At 36.4% G+C, this 23939-nt stretch overlaps 2 protein-coding genes across 2 annotated transcripts in view; one reads left to right on the forward strand and one right to left on the reverse strand.

Moving 5' to 3' along the window:
* LOC140156881 (arf-GAP with coiled-coil, ANK repeat and PH domain-containing protein 2-like) overlaps positions 1 to 13480 on the reverse strand; it is a 65688-nt gene extending 52208 nt beyond the window's left edge. Inside the window, 4 exon segments of the mRNA XM_072179897.1 lie at positions 4019 to 4079; positions 6129 to 6187; positions 6631 to 6688; positions 13231 to 13480. Coding sequence (XP_072035998.1) covers positions 4019 to 4079; positions 6129 to 6187; positions 6631 to 6688; positions 13231 to 13283 — 231 coding nt within the window. The 5' untranslated portion in view covers positions 13284 to 13480.
* A 2587-nt stretch (positions 13481 to 16067) lies between these two features.
* Positions 16068 to 23436, forward strand: LOC140156873 (uncharacterized). Its single transcript, XM_072179884.1, has 2 exons — positions 16068 to 16298; positions 19969 to 23436. The coding sequence occupies exon 2, from the start codon at positions 19974 to 19976 to the stop codon at positions 21726 to 21728; it is 1755 nt and encodes a 584-aa protein (XP_072035985.1). The 5' UTR covers positions 16068 to 16298; positions 19969 to 19973; the 3' UTR covers positions 21729 to 23436.
* The last annotated feature ends 503 nt before the right edge of the window (positions 23437 to 23939 follow it).

Genomic DNA, 23939 nt, shown 5'->3' on the forward strand with positions numbered 1-23939 from the left:
AACTGAATCCTGATATGAATGTGGAAGTTATGTGCTGTGCCAGGAAGATGACAGATATGCACCAGAGGCAAATCATTAAAATTAAGCAAATATTTTTGTGACCAGTTACATTTGACAGAGGAGGATACAGGAAAGATGACTAATGTATTATTTTATGCAAGTATTACAATAACCAAAACAGAAGAGGACTATTATTATAGAATGAAAAGAGAAAGGATCAGTTAAGCACGTGAAATTTTAGAATCAATTTCTGCATTTTTACTTCTTATTGCTTCATTATTTTATATTTTTGGTACCTTTTGTGGGACACGCATTTCCCGACCAGGTTTTACAGTTGTGTGCCCGATCGGAGCAGAGATTTTGAAGGCTAGCGGGAGCCTTGAGAGGCACTGAGCCAGTTCTAGGCTAGGTCAGTCTAGACTACAATAAAGGTTATCCACTTCACTCATGTGTGACTTCTAACTTCTATGGACCTTTCCCTAAAACTAGTAAGCAGCAACTTGTGTATCACACCCGTCATGGGTTCGAACCCTTTTGTTGTATTTTATTGTTAAACCAAAATAGCTTGATTGCTTTTGAATGAGCGGCAACACACATATTTTGTTTGAGGATAGCTGGATCTATCTCCTTTCTTTACATCTTCTCTGTTCAAACCAATTCAATGCACGACCTCGGAGTTACCTGCATGACTTTGGCGGGTTATTTTGAAACAGTCATGGTTGCACATGCAGGTACTTCTTTTGAAAGTCATAAACAAGGTATAGCAGTCGCTGATAGGATATGCAGCTTACAGAACACGGATAACCGCTATGATGTCATATTCAGGGACTGCCATTTGAGGAGAGCAAGAGCAATCAATCTCTACTGCTCTCTTTAAATCTGATATAGGAGAGTGATTTTTAGTTCTCCTTAGTTGACCATTCTCTCCTTACATTCTATTGTAAATGCTCTGAACAGCTCTCCTTGATGGCTCCAGAAGAGCTATTTAATTCTCTCCTGCAAAATCCAAAAGACAGTCCCTGCATATTACATGTTGAAAACAAGTTTTTATCAAAACCTGGTATCAACATTAGGAAATAACACAAGTGTGCTTGTGCTACAATGTCAGAGATAACAAAAATTTGTTTTGCAAACTTGGTATAGTGAATGTGCAAAACATCACCATGATGAAGCTCCAATTGCATCCCTTCATAATACCTTTCCAAGAATATGACACCAAAATACAGTTCTAGCAGCGGAATCAAAATACATGTATAGGCCTACTGCCCTGCAAATGCAATTACATTTAAACTTTAAAATGTGCAACTGTAAACAATCATAATGATAACAATGTTGAATACCAAAGGGGATGTGCAAAATTTAACCACAAGTTTCCCTACCAATTGTAGGTGATCATTGTGTATGACAAGTAGGGTTCAAACTTATTCCAAGAAAATGACAATGGGAAGTCTCATAGTAAAACCAGATGGCTTCAAAGAAATGGACATCCATGTCACTGATTGTCATATTGAAGTTGGGAGGAAGATAAATGCCAATGATCTACATTAACTTGGTCAAAGTCTGGAAACAATCTGCGGAGGGCCAGTGACTTCAAATGACAATGTGTCATAGTATGATCCAGGAGTATGATAGTATGACCACACATTTATATGAGTGCGAGAAAGTTGAGCAATTTAAATACTTTTTTTTTAGAGTACGGACTGAACACAATGACAACTATGCCCATTTTGGATACAATTTTGTTTTTTTAATGTTTTTTTTGCTTTTATATTTATGTCATGTCATGTCCGATGTCATAATAGTATGTGAGTCGCGATAAAATAGTCAGGTAAAAATTGGGTCACTTGTAAAAAACCTTTGGGACCCACTGTATCAAAGCAAAAAGTAATGGGTAATCGTAGCTCATCAGTTTTTTCTTTTTCTTCTTCCAACAGTTTTTGACTGCAGACACTTAGAACGTGTTGTAATTTTTGCATCATTCATTTAATATATTTCTTTTAATAATTATAAGGCGACCAACTTTTCTTGGAAGAAAATAACCATTTCAACGAAAACTTCAATAAACTAGGCATCAAACTTATTACATTAATATTGGACATATTAAATTGTCACCTGCAAATGGTGTTTATTGTCAAAACCTATTTAGAATCTGGTGATAGCTATGTCAATAATATGATGTCAAAATTATGACAAGTTTACTCTGGCCCTCACACTATGGACCACAATGGCCTCATCCCAATGGCATAGTTCAATAACCTCAATTAAACAACCATAGTGCAAAATTTGACCTCAAGTTACAGAGTATGAGTTTTTGTCCCCAAATTTTCAAAGGTCATTCAATGAATGTACAAATGTATTGGATTAAAGAACTGTGCCCTGATGGGTGAGCATGTTGTGGATCCTAGTGTCATAGAGATCATCTTCACATCTAGGGCTTGGTAAAGCCATACATTTGTCACTGCCAGTCATAATAGTATTCAAAATCTATTGGACTTCTTGGCAACTCCATGAATGTAAACTATGGGGACTTCTCATACATAATATGCAATGATGAATACATGTATTTAAAGTCAAGGGAAAAATGCTTTTACTGTTATTATCTATGAGACGCAAAAAAAATTGCAAAGGTATAAAAAAATCCCCCAAAAATAACAATTTGTGTGCGTAGCGAGCAAAAAAATCTGGTTTTTTTTACGCTTTTTTTGGTCAAAAAAGCCCACATATTGGGAAGAAAGTCCACTTTTCACCAAATTGAATTGCCCCCTGGAAAAAAGGTCCACTTTATCAAAATCAGCACCCCCCAAAAAAATCCTGCATATATATGGTCCTGCATGAAACAGAACCAATAAACCTACTCACTGTTGCACAGACTTGACCACTAGAATCGTGATAGTATTATAGCAATATTTCAACAACAAAAAGCTTTCATTTTAAAAGTGACACAAGATGAAAATGAAATAAATAAATTCTAGTCTTGTACTTTTTTGAGTAGTGAGATAACACACTAGGATCCACAACATGCAAGCATATGTCAAGGCACAGTTCTTTAACCCAAATACATTTGTACATTCATTGAATGACCTTTGAAGATTTGGGTACAAAAACTCATACCTTGCAACTTGAGGTCAAATTTTGCCCTTTGATTATGTAATTGAGGTTATTGGACTATGCCATTGAGATGAGGCTCTCATGGTCCATAGTGACAACTACATAGCCAACATTAGCTTCTCAATTCATCACTCTATACTCTGTCACTGTCATACCCAGTGATACCCTCGCTAGCCAGGGAATTCCAATGTCACATTTTAAGATGGGTAAGTTATTTTACATATGACATCTATTAAATCAGCATACTCCACTCAATTTTCTCTCAGGCATCGGCATGGCTATGATTCCTGATGCTTATAATAATGGAAAATCTACCTCCTGGCAACGCTGGAGGGAAATTATTTGTTTGTATGGTTATTTGTTTGTGTGTAACTGTGACGTATGCAGTGGTGACCCCACAGAGCTGAAAAGGGGGTGACAAATTTTTGAAAAAAGAGGAAAATAATGTATTTGTTCAAGGTAAAAATGTATGAGTCTTGTTTCCGGTGATACGGTTAGGTCACGGTTTCAGCTTCAGGTGTCCACAATGCATTAGAAGCATGCAATTACAGTGTTTTGAGTTAATTTTTTTTTTACTTCCCATTTTGAAAGTTTATATGGTGTAATTTCACCTGATGCAGCGCAATTTGAAGTGCGGTCTCAGAAAATCAAAATAAATTTTCAATTTTGTAGAACACTTACATGGGTCAAAATATTTTGCACAGACACTGATTACCTGTGAGTAATACCGTACTCCTGTATGAGTGATACAATATCAGACAAACCCTCTCCCATGGTCTGAGCAGGGTCCATAATTATTGCAGTCCCTTTGTTGAATAAATGTAGGCCTTCAAGACATCCAAATGCTTAGCCTTACCAGAGTTTTATGAATTATACACAAATTATGAACAAATATTTGAATGAAACCTACCTGCACCAGTTTGTCATCCTTAAAGTACCGATTTAAATCCTTAATACCAGTGATAAACGACCTGTAACAGATGAGAACAAGAAATTTGGCATATTATAGTCACTATCAGATCATTTACGTATATGTAGGTGGAGCTGCATGTCTTGTCTATGGCAGATAAAAAAAGAGCAATTATATGTACAAATTACATGTAAAAGTTCAAAATATACCTTCAAATCAAAGGTAGTCATATATAAATCCAAAAATCCGGAATAAAATTATTGCATCTGCTCAAAAGTGGTCAACTGTACACTTCATTTAGTAGATCCATACAAAGTTATAAGTATTACTTACACTGAAAACACACTTCAGCACATAAAATTCACGTCTACACAATGTTGAAGATCCCTGGATATTACAATTCAAAATGCTGTAGGTATATTTGGAGTATATTAAAGTCATTGGTAGGTCATTGAAGGCAAAATCCAACACAAATGTGAAGTAAAATTTGAATTTTAAAGATTCATAAAAAGTCACTAATTCAAAGTTTGAGGTATCGGTATGTGTAACTCACTGGCCAATCATAATACTCCAGCACAAAATTATTATAAATGATAGAACTTGTAGATTTGTAATTTTCAGAAAGAAATTCTGTGTTGATGCTTATGATATTCAATTCATCTTACAAAGACCACAAAAATGAAAAGTTAAATTTGCAAGGTAACAGAAAACATCTAGGTTTAATACTGTCACTGGTCACTGTGCAATTTGTGACTCTGACCCAACCAATGTAGTGCAATTCTCCATATATGCAACATTATCATGATATTTTGGGTACTATGATAAGTACTGCTAAGTCTGCTATCATATTTCTGAAGTTTCTCAAAACTGCATAATTCTCCGCATCCAGAAACTGATCATCCGTGACATCTCACCGCATCATCAAGTATATTCCAAATTCAAAACATCAATAAAGAGGAGGATAATATTTCAAAGTTAGGTACTATGGGGTAATAATTTCCAACATGAAGTCACTTGAGGTGACATCAAGGAGCTGCTCATCAATCCTGGTACAACATCACTGCATCACACCTCTAATGAGGATGTGTGATACACATTGAAATGCTAAGTATGCCTCATTTTTGGACTGCTTCGAGGTGATTATAATCCACAACAGACAAACAATGATTTAATATATTCATAAACTTGTACAAAATATGTTGAGAATATTTTTAAAGTTTGTTGAGGAATGAATGTTGAGAGTTAGATTTTTTATCTATTTTTCTTTTTTTAAGGGAAAATAAGTAAACTCTTTTTTTTTATCACACAACATAAGATTTTTTTGGTTCTTATCTGGTTTTAATTTGGGATGAAACAAGTTATTGTGCCATTTTTTTTAGAACAACAAATATTTTATGACAATACACTGTATAAATACATGTGCTTGTTGCTTGCAAAGCATGTAGGTGTATTATGTGCTCACTAGACAAAATTGTAATTGTTTAGCATCGTCCTAATTAATAATAACAAACTCTGTATAAATTTGCATTTAAGCTTTTGTGCAAATTTTACAATTTCAATAAAGAATTTACATTGTTCATAAATGAGACATGAGAGTGTTCTGATTGAAACTTACATGTTGTAGGACATATCACTATGTGATAAGAATGGATAAAACTTGTGATAAAATTGTTGGCATGTTGTACAAACAAGGCCTACATGTACAATGTAATTTGGCTATCAAGCATCACGATGCATTACTTAATAATCCAACGACTTGAATGTTGCAATAGGAGTAATGCACATATGCACCATCATTAGCAGATCCCATAATTCATTCCCTTGAATCCCTTACACAAACTCTGTCAGGTTTGGTAAGAATCCAAGAATTCAATCTTGCAGAGATTCTCCTAATTCCTAAATAGCTTTGCATGAATTCTCGTAAAATTTTTACGAAAAAAAAAACCAACTACAACTTTTTGCTGTGATTCAAATGACATTTTTGCTGTCAATTCATGCTAAAAACTGCTACACACTGGCACTTTATGAATTACAAATACAGGCCTTAATTACTGTGTACATGGAGGTCAAATTATGGTAATTCATACATGTATACATAATTGTGACTTACCCAAATGCTGAGTTGTATGTTTTCCCTGCTTCCACCATAACATTGCATAGTTTGACCAACTGAAAAAACAAACATCAAAACTGTTTGTAACATTGACTGTGAATTGCAGATCAATAGTTGTTGACAAATTATTAAGACAAACAAACAAATTGGGATGGAAAAGACACAGAGAGTATGCTAACTTAAAACCACAAAAACAAGGACATTTACAAGGTACCAGCAATGAGTATTGGGCTGGGTTGAAAAAAAAAATGTTTTTCTGAAGCTTTTTTGTGAAACTTGCACATTTTTAAAGTTTCACTAAACAACTATCACCAAGTTTTTTGTCTTGTTTATGAAACAAATTAGTGTGCTGAACTATGTACTTTATGTAGGTCAACTTAGACATGTGTGCAGGCTTATTTGTGAGGTCCTGGGTTCAAACCTTGCCAAGTCATGATTTTTTTCTGTTCTCTCAATCAGTTTGCATGAACTTCATAAAGTCAAATATTACCATACATACCTTCTCTAGCTTTGTTTCCAAGTTATGTATGTTGTGCTCTGCCTCTTCTAGTGATGCCCTATAAAACAAAACAAATTTGCAAAACGTCTTTTTACTGGATTTATCTTTTGATGTAAGCTTACAATGTACATGTGTGTCATACCATTAAATGAAATGAGATTTGTAAAATAGTTTTCAACTCAGATTTTTGTTTGAAATAAATCAATGGGCATAAATCAATCAAAAGGAATAAATAAATAAATAAATAAATAAATAAATAAATAAATAAATAAATAAATAAATAAATAAAACATTAAAAAACAAATTTATTCCATATTCACTACGATTCATTTGGGCGAAGCGAATCGTAGTGAACATGGAATAAATTTGTTTCTTTTAATGTTATGTACACGCTCTCCTTCACAGGATCGAGCACTCTTTTTAATTAAAGAAGAAACACAACTTTATAAATAAATAAATAAATAAATAGAATAAATAAATATATAATAAACTAGAAACGTCACGGTTTTCGACGCAAAGCGTCAAATGGGATGCCTCCACCATGGGGCGATTTAAATGTGTACAAATCCATTTTAGTAATTTGACCTCAGATGACCCTTGGGTGACCCTGGATGACCCCAAAATGACATGCCAAGAATTTGGCTCTAAACGGTGGCTGTACCCACCAAGTTTCATACCCATACGACCAATTTTATTAATTTGACCTTAGATGACCCCTGGGTGACCATCCAAAAATTTGGCTCTAAATGTTGAATGTACCTACCAAGTTTCATGCCCATATGACAATTTTTAGTAATTTGAACTCAGATGACCCCTTGGATGACCCTAAAATGACCTTCCACAAATTTGGCTCCAAATGTTGACTGTACCCACCAAGTTTCATGCCCATACGATCAATTTTATTTATTTGACCGTAGATGACCCCTGGGTGACCTCAGATGACCCTGAAATGACCTTCCAAAAATGTGGCTCTAAATGTTGAATGTACCAAGTTTCATGCCCATACGACCAATTTTATCAATTTGACCTTAGATGACACCTGCGTGACCCCGGATGACCCCAACATGACCTTCCAAAAATCGACTCTAAATGTTGATTGTACCCACCAAGTTTCATGCCATAAGACAATATTTAGTAATTTGACCTTAGATGACCCTTGGGTGACCCCAGATGACCCTGAAATGACCTTCCAAAAATTTGACTTTAAATGTTGACTGTATCCACCAAGTTTCATGCCCATACGACAGAGTAATTTGACTTCAAATGACCTTTGACCTCAGTATATTATATGACCTTGAACCTCACCCCAAAAAAGTATCCAGAGTTTTTGACCATGACCCACCTATCCTGAAAATCTGAAGTCAATCCGCCCATCCATGCCCGAGATACAGCATCCGGACGGAAGCACTGAAGCTCGGACATTGCAAAAACAGTATGCCTCGCGGTGGAGGCATAAAAAATAAATATAAAAATAACAAAAAATGTTGCTGCCACATACCTTTGTATTTTCTGGTGGAATTTAGTATTTACTACGGTATTTAAATAATAATCATCTTTGACATAATTTTAGCTGATTTTAAATATTTTGTACCACATGATAGATACTATTGGATAGAATTGGAGTAAATAATTAAATAGGAAAAAAAACACATAAGTAAATAAATAAAATAAGTATGTAATAAACAAATTATTATAATAAAAAACCCAATTCAATGCAGTTTATTTTGGCACATTTTCGCAATCTTAGAACATCAACTACTGGGTACGTTATTGGATATAACATCTAGTTCTTTTAATTTGTGACAATATTTATAATCAATTGTATCAAATTTTATAGAATTAAAATTCAAAAAAGAACTAGTGTGAACATTCCAAAGTAATTCCAAAAGTAAATGTCCAACATTTTACTTTCGGTGCTGCAACTTGCATTCAAAATTAATACATACAATTTTTACAACTTGCAATTTAATCTTTAGTCACATTGACTAAAGTAACAAGGGATGCATACACCCAAACTATACAAACAAAAACACAATACTGTACATGGGAACTTGGAAACTCCCCCTAGCACAGCTGCTGTTCAGATGAGTCACCTATTGTAAACTGATTGAGGGTGACTCATGAGTCATGCTTGGTATCACTTAGGGTTCAATATAAGGCACGTTCAGACCTGAATTATTACTCGAGTTAAATTTTTTACAACCCGTGATAAGATACCACAAATATTTTCGTTAACTCGACTGATTGTCCATCGTAGCTTACCCGACCTTAAGCACGACTACGCTGACGTGAATTTACCACGACCATTTTGTACCCAGGGATAATTTCCGGAAGTTGCATGCAGGTTCTAAAAGTAAATATGCAGTCCGATTGTAACCCAATTTCATTTGAGTAAAAATCATAGCGGAAAATGGATGTAAAATTGAAGCTCTTTTGAAAAGCGTGAGGCAAAACATGCTAAAAGAATTTTATTTAACAGTTGACAAAATATTTTGTCAAAATTGTTTGCCCAAATATAACGTTTTAAAAGCGTATTCATGATCTTTTGTTATTAAAAGTTTTGTATTATAAGCGTTTTAAGAACATTTTTGTGTTTGCTGGATTTACTGTCCTACACTCATATCAGCGAAGAAAAAACGCATTTTATGCCTTGCTTCATCTAGTAGTTTTAGAGCAAGGACTGATTGACCGCCGATGGTTAATTTGTAGTAAGGTCAAATCTGTCAACAAGGTCATGTTTACCTCGACTGTTACCTCTAGTGCAATCCACACGTGCATCTACCTCGACTGCTCGGTCGGGTTAAGGATTTACCTCTGACTTTTTCAGAGGTAAATCAGTCGGGTTAAGGTCGGGATAAGCTGCCCGACTCCTGTCCAGACGGGCACAAACTCGACCTTTATCACGAGCTTACCCGACTGGGCACTTTACTCGAGGTAAATACCCCTTTACTCGAGTTAAATACCCTACGTCTGAAAAAACTGGCAAAAACTAAAATTAAGTAAAAAAAGTGATTTATAGTTCAGTTTTTTCATCTCATTAAGTTACAAAAAAAATCGAACGTAACAAGGCCAGATTTTGTAATTATAAGTAATATTATTAAGACATTAAAGGCATGCGTTTTCATTGCTCAAGTGCAATTAATCGAAATGTGGCATGTATCAAATTCAAAACTTTTTCATTTTAAGGACTTGGTGAGACAAAAAATGTGTTGAATGATTATAAAAGTTGTGTGTTACTGTTTATGAGCTTTCTGTGTCACTTTTTAATATTTGAGTGACTATATGCGAGTTTTGCCAGTTTTTGCCAGTTTTGCGGTTTAAACCAGGCAAAAAACTGGCAAAAACAGTTTTTGCCAGGTTTTGCCACTTTGCCGGCAAAAACAGGTTTTTGCCGGCAAAAACCGAACCCTGATTCCAACATTCATCATTGATAAGTCAATATTTTGGGTAGGTCTACAAAAATTTGCATATATATCTGCTTACATATGGACATTTTGCATCCAATTTAGGACCTTTATTCAACAGGTGCAGGCCTGGGGACCCCTTTAGGTCATACAGACTCATTGATGCCATGACATTATAGCCGTGTTCAGACGTAGGGTATTTAACTCGAGTAAAGGGGTATTTACCTCGAGTAAAGTGCCCAGTCGGGTAAGCTCGTGATAAAGGTCGAGTTTGTGCCCGTCTGGACAGGAGTCGGGCAGCTTATCCCGACCTTAACCCGACTGATTTACCTCTGAAAAAGTCAGAGGTAAATCCTTAACCCGACCGAGCAGTCGAGGTAGATGCACGTGTGGATTGCACTAGAGGTAACAGTCGAGGTAAACATGACCTTTTTGCCAGATTTGACCTTACTACAAATTAACCATCGGCGTTCAATCAGTTCTTGCTCTAAAACTACTAGATGAAGCAAGGCATAAAATGCGTTTTTTTCTTCGCTGATATGAGTGTAGGACAGTAAATCCAGCAAACACAAAAATGTTCTTAAAACGTTTATAATACAAAACTTTTTAATAACAAAAAGATCATGAATACGTTTTTAAAACGTTATATTTGGGCAAACAATTTTGACAAAATATTTTGTCAACTGTTAAATAAAATTCTTTTAGCATGTTTTGCCTCACGTTTTCAAAAGAGCTTCAATTTTGTTTTTGCCAAGTGGTTAAAACCGCGGTTAAAACCGTGTTTTTTTCCACCTGCGGCAAAAACCTGCGAACCCTGGTTGGAATCCGGGTTGGGCAAATACTGTCTGACAGTGCATTGTAAAATATTTAACAGTTTTTTACTGAGCCTCTCTTCATATAGCATATTGTGTGCAAGATACAAAATGTGTTCCATTATTTCTTCTTTGCACTTTTCACCCGGGGGGGGGGGGGGTACTCAAGTTTGGTTTTGGTAGGGACGTGCCGCTGAGATTTTGGAAGTGGACCCATAAATATACCAATTTTTCAAGAAATTTGGACCCATTGATATACCAAAAGTCGAAATTTTCGGCCGAATTTAACCAAAATTTGACACATTTTGGGAAAATTTTGAAAAATTTGGCTAGATTAAGGAAAAATTGGGCTGTTTTGCGAAAAAATTGAGAAAATTTTGAAAAAATAGGCTTTGAAAAGGAGGTCATTGATATACCAGAAGGCTGAAAATGCTACCCATGTTTGCGGCACGTCCCCGTATGGTCATTTGTACTGAGTACCCCCCCCCTCGGGCTTTTCACCACTTGATGTACCGGTAATCCATGGTATATCGACTGAAGTTAGTACCCTGAGGGTTTTAGTACTGGCACTAGGGCACACATAAGTACATACTTTCTGGATCTTAAACTGAGCAATATAGGCCTACTTACCCAGTTGAACAGTTCATAGGTCTACAATGTACATGACATAAATCGCTACAACATACATCATATTTCAATAGCAACTCTTGAAATCAATAATATTTTCAATTTTCAAACCTACATTTAAATTTTATTCACATAAAAAGTAATGTACCGGTATGTACGTAAAATGTAGCAAGATATAAATATAACTATACAAATCCAATAAACATTGAAAGACAACAAAAAAAACCCTGTAACTTGACTGCTAAATAATGTATAAAATAGATGTAAAATCAAAATGTAGCAAGATAGTAAATCACTTGACTGCCTGAACAACATACATGTATGTACACAATACCCTGTGTAAAGATAGTCACTTGTGCTGAGCATGAAATTGGTCACTTATCGCTCACTGTTCAAAATGTGACATCTACACCAATTACAGTCCCCGAAACTGTCTACTTTTTAGCCGACCTCAATTCGAAACATTTAGTGATAGTTAAAAATGCGATCCCCAACCCTTTGGTTACCTTTGGACGAATTTTTGAAATCTCCATGAGTCTCCGTGTCTGAAATTCCCGGTACAAACATCGAAAATGTCGCAATTCTCAGTTCTCGGTGATGATACTATATCCGCATCGCTGTTTTCATACATGAATATGCATATCTCTGACCCCTGTAAGGTCAAAAGCGTGGCGTTGATTTCAACCAATCCGATCCACCGTTTAATAAGCAGCTTGATACTGACGTCATATCTGAGGTGACCAGGAGGCAGGAGCTACCATTTTGGTAAACTGAACTCGACTCGAGCGTTCTTTTGGTTCACATAAATCGAACAAAATTTTCAATAACGGGTAATAGTATGATTTCAATTTTTTATTAATGAAGTTACTTGTAGTTTTGAGGAATGACAAAGTTGTTTTTGGAAACTTAGATGTTTGTTTCAACTGATGATGTAGGATCGCAAGGTGAGTGAATTCGTGAAGAGATTTGCTTGTTTGAGTGATAGTAGGATACGGGATGTAGGCTAGTCCTCTGTGTTTGACCGGCTCCGACGTCTCAATTCACAACGTCTCAATTCGTACCTGCTTACCAGACAGCAATACTGTGTATTGCTGTATGGAACCAGATATATGTACACAAGTACACCCAAAATATACAGCTGTACACATGAAAATTACAATGGGAAGTTGGGAACACAATTGTTGTTAGAGCGGGTTGAATGCATCACCTATTGTATTGTCACCACATGGTTTACACCGTCCATGAGTCATGCATGGTAAACATTCAGTATTTGGTTGCACCTTTCAATATGAAGTTCAACATTCAATTTCAAGGCCCGTACAAGTTTGACACATGACAATAATACTAGTAATAATAAAAGGTTCAGTCTGTAGACCTATATTCAGAGCTGGATATACCAAATTCCACATTTCCCTACATTCTACAATATTCTTGTTAATTATTTTTGATCAACTGTAATTTGGGGTTTCCCAGCTTGTGTTTACTCTGTCAGTCACGAGTATGCAGAGCGCACACACTTCCTGGATGTCCTACATTGACATGTTTATAGTCCATAGAATCACTCCGAGTGATGAGATGAAAGATGCGACACACATGACAAAACTCACATTACTTACACCATTATTTCAATCGCTCTTCTAACTAATGGTTTGTACACTTAAATATCAAGCCAGACAGGCAAGAATCCGCAAGATATAATTTTGATCATATGATATGAAACAAGTTTGACAAAATGTTTAAATATTAAAGACACTGACCTGAACCGTGGCGAATCTTTCAAGGCTTCCTCGAAGTCAACTTTGGTCTTCATTTTTTATACGAAGATGTTGATGTCTTCCCGTGAAACTTGGTATTTCCAGAGAAATTTACCTTTTGAACCTAAACCCAAGTTGTTATTTAGAACGAATCCTTATAAGATACAAATTGTATACAAATTACGTTCCTCGTTCATGAGTCACTGCTTTCTTGACGACTTACAGCAGGCTGCCATTTTTGTTTTGGTATGGGTTGCCGGTTGCTTTGCACACCGTTGACTGTTGCCGACTGAGTGAAAAGGGGGCGTCGCGCGTATGACCGACCTGCCACTGCCAGCTGGCTGTACCTGAGCTGATTTTCGCAAATTAAAGTTTGAAAAATAAAATGGTTGTCTTCACACCAAATATGTATTTAGATTCCTTACATCCTTTCCTATGCTTCAAGGTTCAGCAAAAATAATAATCAATCTGTCAAAGGTTTGTTTGCCCTTTCAGCTCAAAATTTATTTGTCATGGAATTTGGTCAATGAGAAGCATTAGTTATTAATTCTAGCTCGTCTAAGTGCCACGACTTGGCAAGATAATTATCTTGGCAAGATAATTATCTTGCCATGTAGATTTATTATCAGCATTATGTCAACATGACCATATAAATTATCTTGCTAAGATATATACTTAGGCCTATAAAAAAATGTAACTCAACATGGCAAGATAGATTATCATGCGAAGTCGACATAAAAAAAAAATCAATGTCGTCTTGGCGAAATAAATCATTAGGCCTATGCCAAGTCAAATTCGTAAAAAATGGATGTCGACATGGCAGGATAATTTGTCACGTCAAGTTGACTTAACAAAATGTAAGTTAACATGACAAGATATATAATCATGCCAAGTCGACTTACCAAAAATGGATGTCGACATGGCGAGTTAAATTAGCAAAGAATGGCATGACATTTATATATAGAATAGGCCTAAAGCGTACATTTTGATTGCAAGTTAAAAAAATGTGCACGTACGTACTAGCCGTGCAGCGAGCGAAAGATTTGAGTCGCTAGTTATATAACCCTGATAATTTTAGTGTAAAAGAATTACACCCCCTCCATTTTTGGTATAAAAATTCTATGACCCCCAGTGTATTCATGACCCCCCCCCCCCCCTTCCGAAGAAAATGACAGCCCCCAATATACCTAATCAAAATGAACACTATGTCTCATCAAACATGTCAGAACGAATTGGGATCAAAAATAAATGAGTAGGTCACGCCGGGTGAAAATAAGTGGGAGACGGGAGCAGTTTGGCACCAGAAACTCTGAAATCTTGATAATTATCTTGCCAAGTCGTGGCACTTAAACGCTTCCGTAGTTGGGTAAGACCAGGGAAGTGAGATACTGAAGATAGCTGAAATAAAAATGCAGGCCTATGTTGTCATTTAAGTCTCCTGAACAAGATAGATTGATATTTTAGAATCGAATTAGGCCTGGTGCTGATCCAAAATAAAATTTCAAGCACTGACTGAAAAGCCACTCTTACCAGATGGGAAGAAGTGAGTGTCTGACTGTGGATAAGAAAGAAAACGCATTAATTTAAAATAAAATGAGAACAAAATGTCGCGACATTTGAAATTCTGCTTTTCAGTTGATGCACCAGTAGGCCTAATTCGATTCTAAAATATCACTTTATCTCGCTCAGGGGACAAATTATGACAACATAGGCTTGCATTTTAATTCAGCTATATTCAGTAGACAGAAAAAAACACAAGAATTTAAAATTAAACCAAAACAAAATGTCGCACACCAGTAGCATAATTCTATAAAATATCGCATTATCTCGTTCAGCAGACAAAAACGACAAACACGCATTTAAATTTGAGCTAGGCCTATAGGGCCTATGCAGTTGATACTAATAGCAAAACCACACGAATTCAGCAAACACCAAATCACTTAAAACAGATAGGTCTAGAGAAATGTAAAGGCTTAATCTGAATAATCTCAAAGTTTGTTCCAGCGTCGTACGGTATCTGAGATATTTCAATTTCGAGCAAATTACGGCATGTCTTACAACATGTAGGCCTACGTCATTTTCTTTTGGTATAAAGTTATGGTAAGTTCGTGTTTTTACTAGCTACTGAAGATAGCTTAAAGTGTATGCAGGTATGTATATAGCTAGGAGGTATTAGGCCGTCCATCATTTTTTAAATTTTTCCCAAAAGGTCTTTTTTGAAATTAAAAAAAAATGTATATTTTCAATACGAAAGGTTAAAAGTTTCAAATGATGGACGACCTTTCCTCCCAGTTTATTTAGTTTACTTCGAGGACTATTAACTGTCAAAAATATAAATTTTTAATAATTTGCTCTAAAATTTGTATTAATTATATCCCGAATTTGTTTGATATCAGGAGGACATTCATCGTATTCAGAATGCAATTTGATTTTTAAGCCTTTTAATACACAACTTTATTCAAGGTGTGCAGAAGTTCCTACAAGTTTAGATATACTATTACAGTCTGTAAGTTCTCATCACTGATAACATCATAAAATCATAAAGAACGTTTTATAAATAATATCAAATTGGTTTGAAAATCAATCAGAATAATGATATCGGTCGTTCACGTTCGGCATTGCTTAAAATACCCACTGTTTTTGTTTTGTTATGTTTTTGAGTGGCTTTCTTATTTCACAATAACGCCGTTCATCATGATGTAAAAACTGCTAATTGAATTGTTCATTGTCTTCACGTTGTTTGATCCGGTCCAAAGTACAAAGTTCACATTATAATATTAAGAGTAAATAAACAGCTTTTAAGCTGTTTAAAAGAGTCTTAAAAGAGTGACCCTACTGTGCATGCATACATGCCATTTGATTAGAGCTATTGCTGAATTCAGATGCATTAGAGAGCGCACCGCACCGCACCGCACTACCTTCTTCAAAAGATTTGATACAAATTGTAGTTAGATAAGACCGCGAACTGCTTCATGTAAAAGTACAGGCCGAAACAAATCTGCTGGAACTGATACAATCTATAAACATCTATTTTGATTCATATCCTTCTTGGAAAACAAAAACTGTTAAAGGTGAGTTTCGTGTATTTGTTTTTATTTTGTTTTTTCATGTTTAATGCAATTTCAACTTGCTTCTATAAACATGTGGGTCCGGGTAAGCAGGGTAGGCCTACTAGTATAATATTAATAGACTAGTTGAATTGGCCAACAATCACATGGTACCCAAATCTTACCTACTATACAGTCAATTATAAATGTAGAGAAAGGTGATGTCAATGTAAGTTATAACCGGGACTATGATACTTCGGGAATGATTGTATCTTCGTGATTTTTCCTTCCCAATTTGAACCTTATATTTTTGTTGTGCAGTTGTAGGAAAAATAATTTACAGGGCGAGTACGGGTATACATGGTATATTCTTAGCCAAATGAACCAAGTTCAGACTATGGACCTCCCAGGATGGACCTCCTTCCCAATTTGAACCTTATATTTTTGTTGTGCAGTTGTAGGAAAAATAATTTACAGGGCGAGTACGGGTATACATGGTATATTCTTAGCCAAATAGGCTGTTTGAATTGGCTCGCGAATCGCGCTTCGCGCTCGCTAGGTCGGCGAAGATCACGGACTGGGCTAAGGCACATGGTACTCAATTATTGAGTAGGCCTATTATGAAGTTTCGGAAATGCGTTAATTGCTTTAGTGGTTACAGGTCCATAGTCTGAACTTGGTTCATTAAATAAGTTAGTTATAAACCCTAACCCTCATCGATCCTAACCTATCTCCTAAGCCCTAATCCTAACCCCTAAACACAATCCTGATTATAATCCTAATTTTGACCCTAACCTAACTCAGCTCAAACTTGATTTCTTCCTCAGGAGCAAAGTTTTCCACACGTATATCATTATGGTTTTGGGTGAGATTTGCTGTACAATATAAATTAGTCAGTATTATTATGCGGCAAACAGTTGTCCTAAAACCAAGCGTTTTTTACTAACACGCGTAGTCATACCCATATCTGATAAGTACATTGTACAGATGTCTGCGAACATACATAAGTGTTTGTACTGAATGTTTATCTTTACAGCCTGTCTAAAAAAACTTGTGCAAGTGAAAAGCGCCCTCTTTGGCGATTAGAAAATACCGTTGTGACATGATGCTTACATCAACGTCAAGAGCACAGTCTTAGCTCTCAAATACCGTTTGTTCTGTTCAATTTGCTCTTTTTAATCTCGATTCTCGAGATATGTTTAGTTAAGAACGAAAGGGTAAAATCACAATTGTGCCACTTTTACTAGGGAATAGGGTTGTACATGTCAATGATAGCTGATGTTGATGCGTCTAATGCACTCCCCTTCGGGGCTCGTGCATTAGACGCATCAACACTCAACTCGCGATGCATATTTTGTCTAATTTCATTAATTTGTCAAATTTCATGAACTTGTCAAAGTTCATTAACCTTTAAGTGTGTAATATTTGTTTGTCTTTAACATATGTATTTATCGTTTAATTTGTCGTAAGTGGAAAAGGAGAATCTTTATACCTTTATCATGATAAAACATTAAAAACAATTTTGTATTGTTGTGTAATTGATGCATTCTTTTGATTTCACGAAGGAACTCTTGATAAACTTGATGCTACATTGATTTGCATGTACAGTCCTCTTCCCTAGTAAAAGTGGCACAATTGTGATTTTACCCTTTCGTTGTAAAGTAAGCATATTTCGAGATCTCTGTCTCGAGATTAAAACAAGCAAATCGAACAGACTGAACGGCATTTGAGAGCTAAGACTATGCCCTTGCCGTTGATGTAAGCATTATGTCACAACGGTATTTTCTAGTTGCCACAGAGGGCGCTTTTCACTTGCATTTTTTTGAGACATGCTGTATTATCAAGAGTATCGTCTGATAATATTTTGTGTGCCTTCAATCATGATAAAAGAGGCATGTATCATATACTTTGTTGATATTGCACAATCTGGGCATATGGTCATCCGAGGAACGAAACTCCGATGGGGTGGGTGCTAGAGGAGGTGCGCGGTTAACTTTTGAAATACATAAATTTTACGTTAAATAAATCCAAGTAAGGTAAATCATCCACAGTAAAGTGCCCAACATAGAAGGGAGCTGGAATATATTTAAAATGAACTTGGTGGCTGATTAAAGCATTGTCATGCTGTTTACAACGTTGTTTCATGAAGGCCAGCCAAACAGGCAAAGCCGACCTACACTCGCTTCACTACACTCACGAGTACGAGTGTAGGTCGGTCTAGCCTGCTTAGCTGGCCTTCACGAAATAAAGCTGTAAACAACATAACATAACAATGCTTTAATCAGCCATCAAGTTCATTTTAAGTACATTTTTACATTATAAGTTATGATTTTTTACCTTAAATTATCGGGGTGGGGCAGGGTACTTTGCCGCACCATAATTATTGGGGGTGCATGCCACCCCCCTTGCATATTTACGGTCTGAACCCAATATAAAACAAGTACACATGCAAGAGTGACATAATTATACAAATTTAATAATCGTAAAGTGGCAGTTTCCAAACTTTTGCACAACAAGAACATAAATACAAATACGAAAACTTGCATGCGGTCACAACAAAATTATGTCATCATGCCGTTATGTAACTTCAAGTTGTATATCACCCGCGTACAAAGACTTTCAAAAAGGACACAAAGCAAGCATTTTTCATTAGTGTAGAAATGAAATGTAGAATGGACTCAAAGCAAGTAGGCTACTATGCGGTTGTTTTCCTACCCTAAGCAAGTAATTTACTGTTATGAGTCGCGACAAACACAGCTAAAAACGCCGGTAGAGATCAGTCAAGAGACCTGAAGAAAAAACCAATAAAAAGCACTCGTTTTGAGGATTGTTTAGTACAATTTTCCCAGAATTTTGCTTTCTTTTCAACTGATTTCTGTTGGCCTCTTGGTGCCGAATTTAGCTACCCTTTTTGAGAAACAACTGTGCGACGAAGGTTTTCCCCATAAATTATTTGCTAATTTTGATACCCTTAACGAGATATTCACGTATGGAGCCCAGCCATAAAAAAAATACCCTTTTGCTTAAATTTTTTCTACGCGGGCTATATTTACAACTTGAAATACAAGTGACCACCGTCTGGTGAAAAATACAGCAGATTACAATCAAAGACAAAATTAAAATGACTAGTTTGCGTCTGACGTCATGTCAAAGGCGCAGTACGGCATTTTTGGTCTGGTTGACAGGACGTCATACGCAAACTAGTCTTTTAATTCGGTATCGAATTATAGTGAATGAATCGATCCCAAGGTGATACAAGCAACATAATTGGTATATATTCCCAGAATTCCGAGGTCAAAGTTTATACAGGGGTCAAAATTCAAATTTGCCCAAAACATTCCTTTGGTCACAAAGATTCAGCAAATATACCGGTATAGTTTGATCTCTGTTTTATCGTTCCGGGTTAAAAGGCAAACAAGCTACTGTCAACATTTGGGATCCACTCGGGTCAAATCAAAATCATTCCGATTTGGATGAAATTGGTCTCAAAATGTTCGACTTGTCATGACCACACGTGTGCCATAACAATTTAAATAAGGAATACATTCAGCCCATTGGTTGTAACTGTGTTTCCCAGGTGACAAGAATGTCACAGTTAGTGCAAACTATTCTTTTTTGGATTGCTATTACAAGAAAAAATAGACAAGTTTAATCAACAAATTTTTCTTTAATAAATTTGACATTATCTTTTCAGATACGATGATTGTACGGAAATGGGATCCTGTCTGCAAGTATTGTAAAAGAAGATTTGTGGGAAACATACCTCGATTTCTATCGCATCTTCGCTACCATGAGTTGAGTATTAAGCCTTATTGGTACAGTAATCCACAGCTAAAACCAAAGGCTGGCTGTGTGAAGCTACAAATCCAAAGGCTTCGAACTGGAAAAGAAGATCGGTCTGACAAAGCTTATTATGGAAAGCAATCTTACAAATGTGATTATTGTACCAAATCGTTCATCCGACTAAGAGACAAAAATTCACACGAAAATATTCATATGGGAGAAAACCCTATTAAATGTAGCAATGACAACACAACATTTAGCCAATTGGGCCATAAGAAGCGACGTGAATTTGTACATTTAAGAGGAGAAGACCTTCATAGGGTTGTGAGTCAAAATAACCCACACGAGAACATTTGTAGGCCTACAGGAGAAAAACATCACAAGTGTAGCTACTGCAACAAATCATTCAAACATTTAAGCCACAAGAAGCAACATGAAAAGATCCATACAGGAGAGAAACCTCATAGATGTTGTTATTGCAACAAATCATTCAGCCGATTGGGAGACAAAAATCAGCATGAAATGATTCATACAGGAGAGAAACCTCACAAATGTAGCCATTGCAACAAATCATTCAGCCAATTAGGACACAAGAAGCAACATGAAAAGATTCATACAGGTGAGAAACCTCATAAGTGTAGCTATTGTGACAAATCATTCAGCCATTCGGGAAGCAAGAAGCAACATGAAAAGATTCATACAGGAGAGAAATCTCATCAATGTAGCTATTGCAACAAATCATTCAGCAGATTGGGACACAAGAAGCGACATGAAAAGATTCACACAGAGGAGAAACCTCATAAATGTAGCTATTGCACTAAATCATTCATCGAATCGGTAACCAAAAAACACCATGAAATGATTCATACAGGAGAGAAACCTCATAAATGTAATTATTGCAACAAATCATTCACTGAATTGGAAAACAAGAAGCAACATGAAAAGATCCACACAGGAGAGAAACCTCATAAATGTAGCTATTGCAACAAATCATTCAGCCGATTGGGACACAAGAAGCAACATGAAAAGATCCATACAGGAGAGAAACCTCATCAATGTAGCTATTGCAACAAATCATTCAGTGATTTGGGAAACAAGAAGCGACATGAAAAGATCCATACAGGAGAGAAACCTCATAAATGTAGCTATTGCACTAAATCATTCATCGAATCGGTAACCAAAAAACACCATGAAATGATTCATACAGGAGAGAAACCTCATAAATGTAATTATTGCAACAACTCATTCACTGAATTGGAAAACAAGAAGCAACATGAAAAGATCCACACAGGAGAGAAACCTCATAAATGTAGCTATTGCAACAAATCATTCAGCCGATTGGGAGACAAGAAGCAACATGAAAAGATCCATACAGGAGAGAAACCTCACCAATGTAGCTATTGCAACAAATCATTCAGCCGATTGGGAGACAAGAAGCAACATGAAAAGATTCATACAGGAGAGAAACCTCATCAATGTAGCTATTGCAACAAATCATTCAGCCAATTGGGTGCCAAAAAGCAACATGAAGGGATTCATATGGGACAGAAAGATCACAAATGTAGCTATTGCAACAAATCATTCACTACTTTGAGTAATAAGAAGCGACATGAAAAGATCCATCTATTGCAACAAGTCATTCAGCCAATTCACACACAAGAAGCAACATGAAAAGATCCATACGAGACAACGAAGATCATGCACATTAATGTAAAAATTGCAACAAATCTTTCGCTAATTTGCCCCAGTTCCGGTACTCCGGGTATCGACGGGTACTCATGCTCGTCGAAAATTTCGCGAAACACGTCTTAGTTTCAGCTTTCACTTTGGCGCACATAACATCACATCACATCAATATACGACGCATACAACCGCGGGTGTCATGCATTATACCCTATACGCGTTTCCGTCGTTCGCGTTTAACAGCGAAAAAGGGACATTATTGAAGGGCAAAAAATCGCGAAATCGTTGAAAATAGGAGTGTTTTTATCCTGAAAAAGGAGGTGTTTTCAAAGTTCACCGACGAGCATGAGTACTCGCGCACATCAACATCGCCTGGTAAATAATTACATTGTACAGCAGGGAAACTAAATCAATACCCGGGATCGTACACGTGTATGTGATATACGATGTGATATTCAGACGATAAATCTTTGGATACCGGGGTAGAAAATGATGAATATCTCCTATAATTTTTGCTTTCTAAAGAAGGCAATTTTAAGGCTTGCACTTGAATATCTGTGTTGAAAGAACATGATAGTCGTCATCGTGGGTATTGACAAACAACCGTGCGTTTTGAAATCAAAAAACTTTAAAAAATTCAGATTTTATATGTGCAGAACAGAAAAAAAATGACAGCTGCCCTCAATCGTAAACAACCGGGATAACGAAACATATCACGCTACAAGCGCAACTTGGACCACTGGTGGAGGCAGTCTAATGCAGATAACGTACCAGGCTCACTGAGATCTACAGAGGTCAGTCACCTTGCTATTGTCAATAGCTTTCGTCGGATGTCCCTTAGCCCATTATGCGTCTCAAAACTATCAGAGTTTAATTTCAACACTACAGACACGAGGACTGCACATTCACTACACATTTCTTGAAAGGCCTAAAAAGGTGTCGTATAAGTTTCTTCAACATGTTCCAAGTTACAATTCGAGGGCTCAAAACCAGAATTAGCTATGTCCAAAATTTATGTTGAGTTTGAAAGTTTAGTTCTCTCCCGGGAGTTCTCTGTGAAAAATCCCAGAAAAATATTAACTTCTCCTTGGTATAATTGTTGAGCATGTCTTGCACATCGACCATGTCTAAGTTCATGGTAAAATCTGCTAAATTGGTAGACCAAAATAGACCAAATCTAGTGGCGTAGCTAGGGGTTGTGACACCCTGCGGCAAGGATACAGGAGGGTGCCCCCAATCGTGCAAATGTGCACAAATGCCACCTTCCTTCTATAATCTGTGATGCCACTTATTTGGTTAATCAAGTTGAATTTCGATCTGAAACGGTTTTGGCTCGAAATTTCGCTTGGATGGGGCGCAGAATCAATCTAAGGGGCGCTGAATTGGTCGATTTGGGGCCCCTAAGTCAGCATGTATCTATGTCACAGACCAAATCCAGATACCCCAATTAAAGTGGGCATAACCAGTTCAGACTCTAACCCCACCGAATTACACCATAACAGCCACCTCTTATTGCTTAATACAAGCAAGTTGTTGCAGAAGTTTTAAAAACAATTGCCTTGTTTTATATTCATGTATATACGTATTCCTCCATCCTCTTTATACGCCGTAGAAGTGACGTCATAATCGGATTAACTACCACAGCAATAGATGAATACAATTTTTGAATAGATCACCCTGCACTACAAGCTGATTGCACTAATCACCTGTGTATGTCAGCAAACAGATTGAATACAATACCGCTCTTTTCAAAGATACTTATCTTACAAGTGCGAGTGATCAGCCTTTCTTTGATATCTATGGTTCAATGCATCGGTACCGCGTGAACGTTGTAGTGCAGGGCGGTATAGTCAAAATTATTGTATTCATCTATTGCTATGGTAGTTAATCCGATTAACTACGCCACTTCTACGGCGTATTGTGCCGTAACTTTATGTATCGAGCGCAGTATTCTTTTTTGTGTGGTAATAGTTGTATATTTTGTTGACTTTAGTGTGATTAAATAAAATTGTAAATAAAACAATTAACGTTGAATGACAAAGTGACTACATCTTCATCATAAGATCTAGTAAATTTATTGTAATATGTCGTGAAAAAAAATAAGCCACACGTATGTATACAATGTATACACGTTTTAATTGATTTAGAGATACATTTTATCTCACCCAAAATCAAACCCACCCACCCAACTTACAGTCA

Source organism: Amphiura filiformis, chromosome 7, assembly GCF_039555335.1.
Source record: "Amphiura filiformis chromosome 7, Afil_fr2py, whole genome shotgun sequence".
Taxonomy (NCBI): Eukaryota; Metazoa; Echinodermata; class Ophiuroidea; order Amphilepidida; family Amphiuridae; genus Amphiura; species Amphiura filiformis.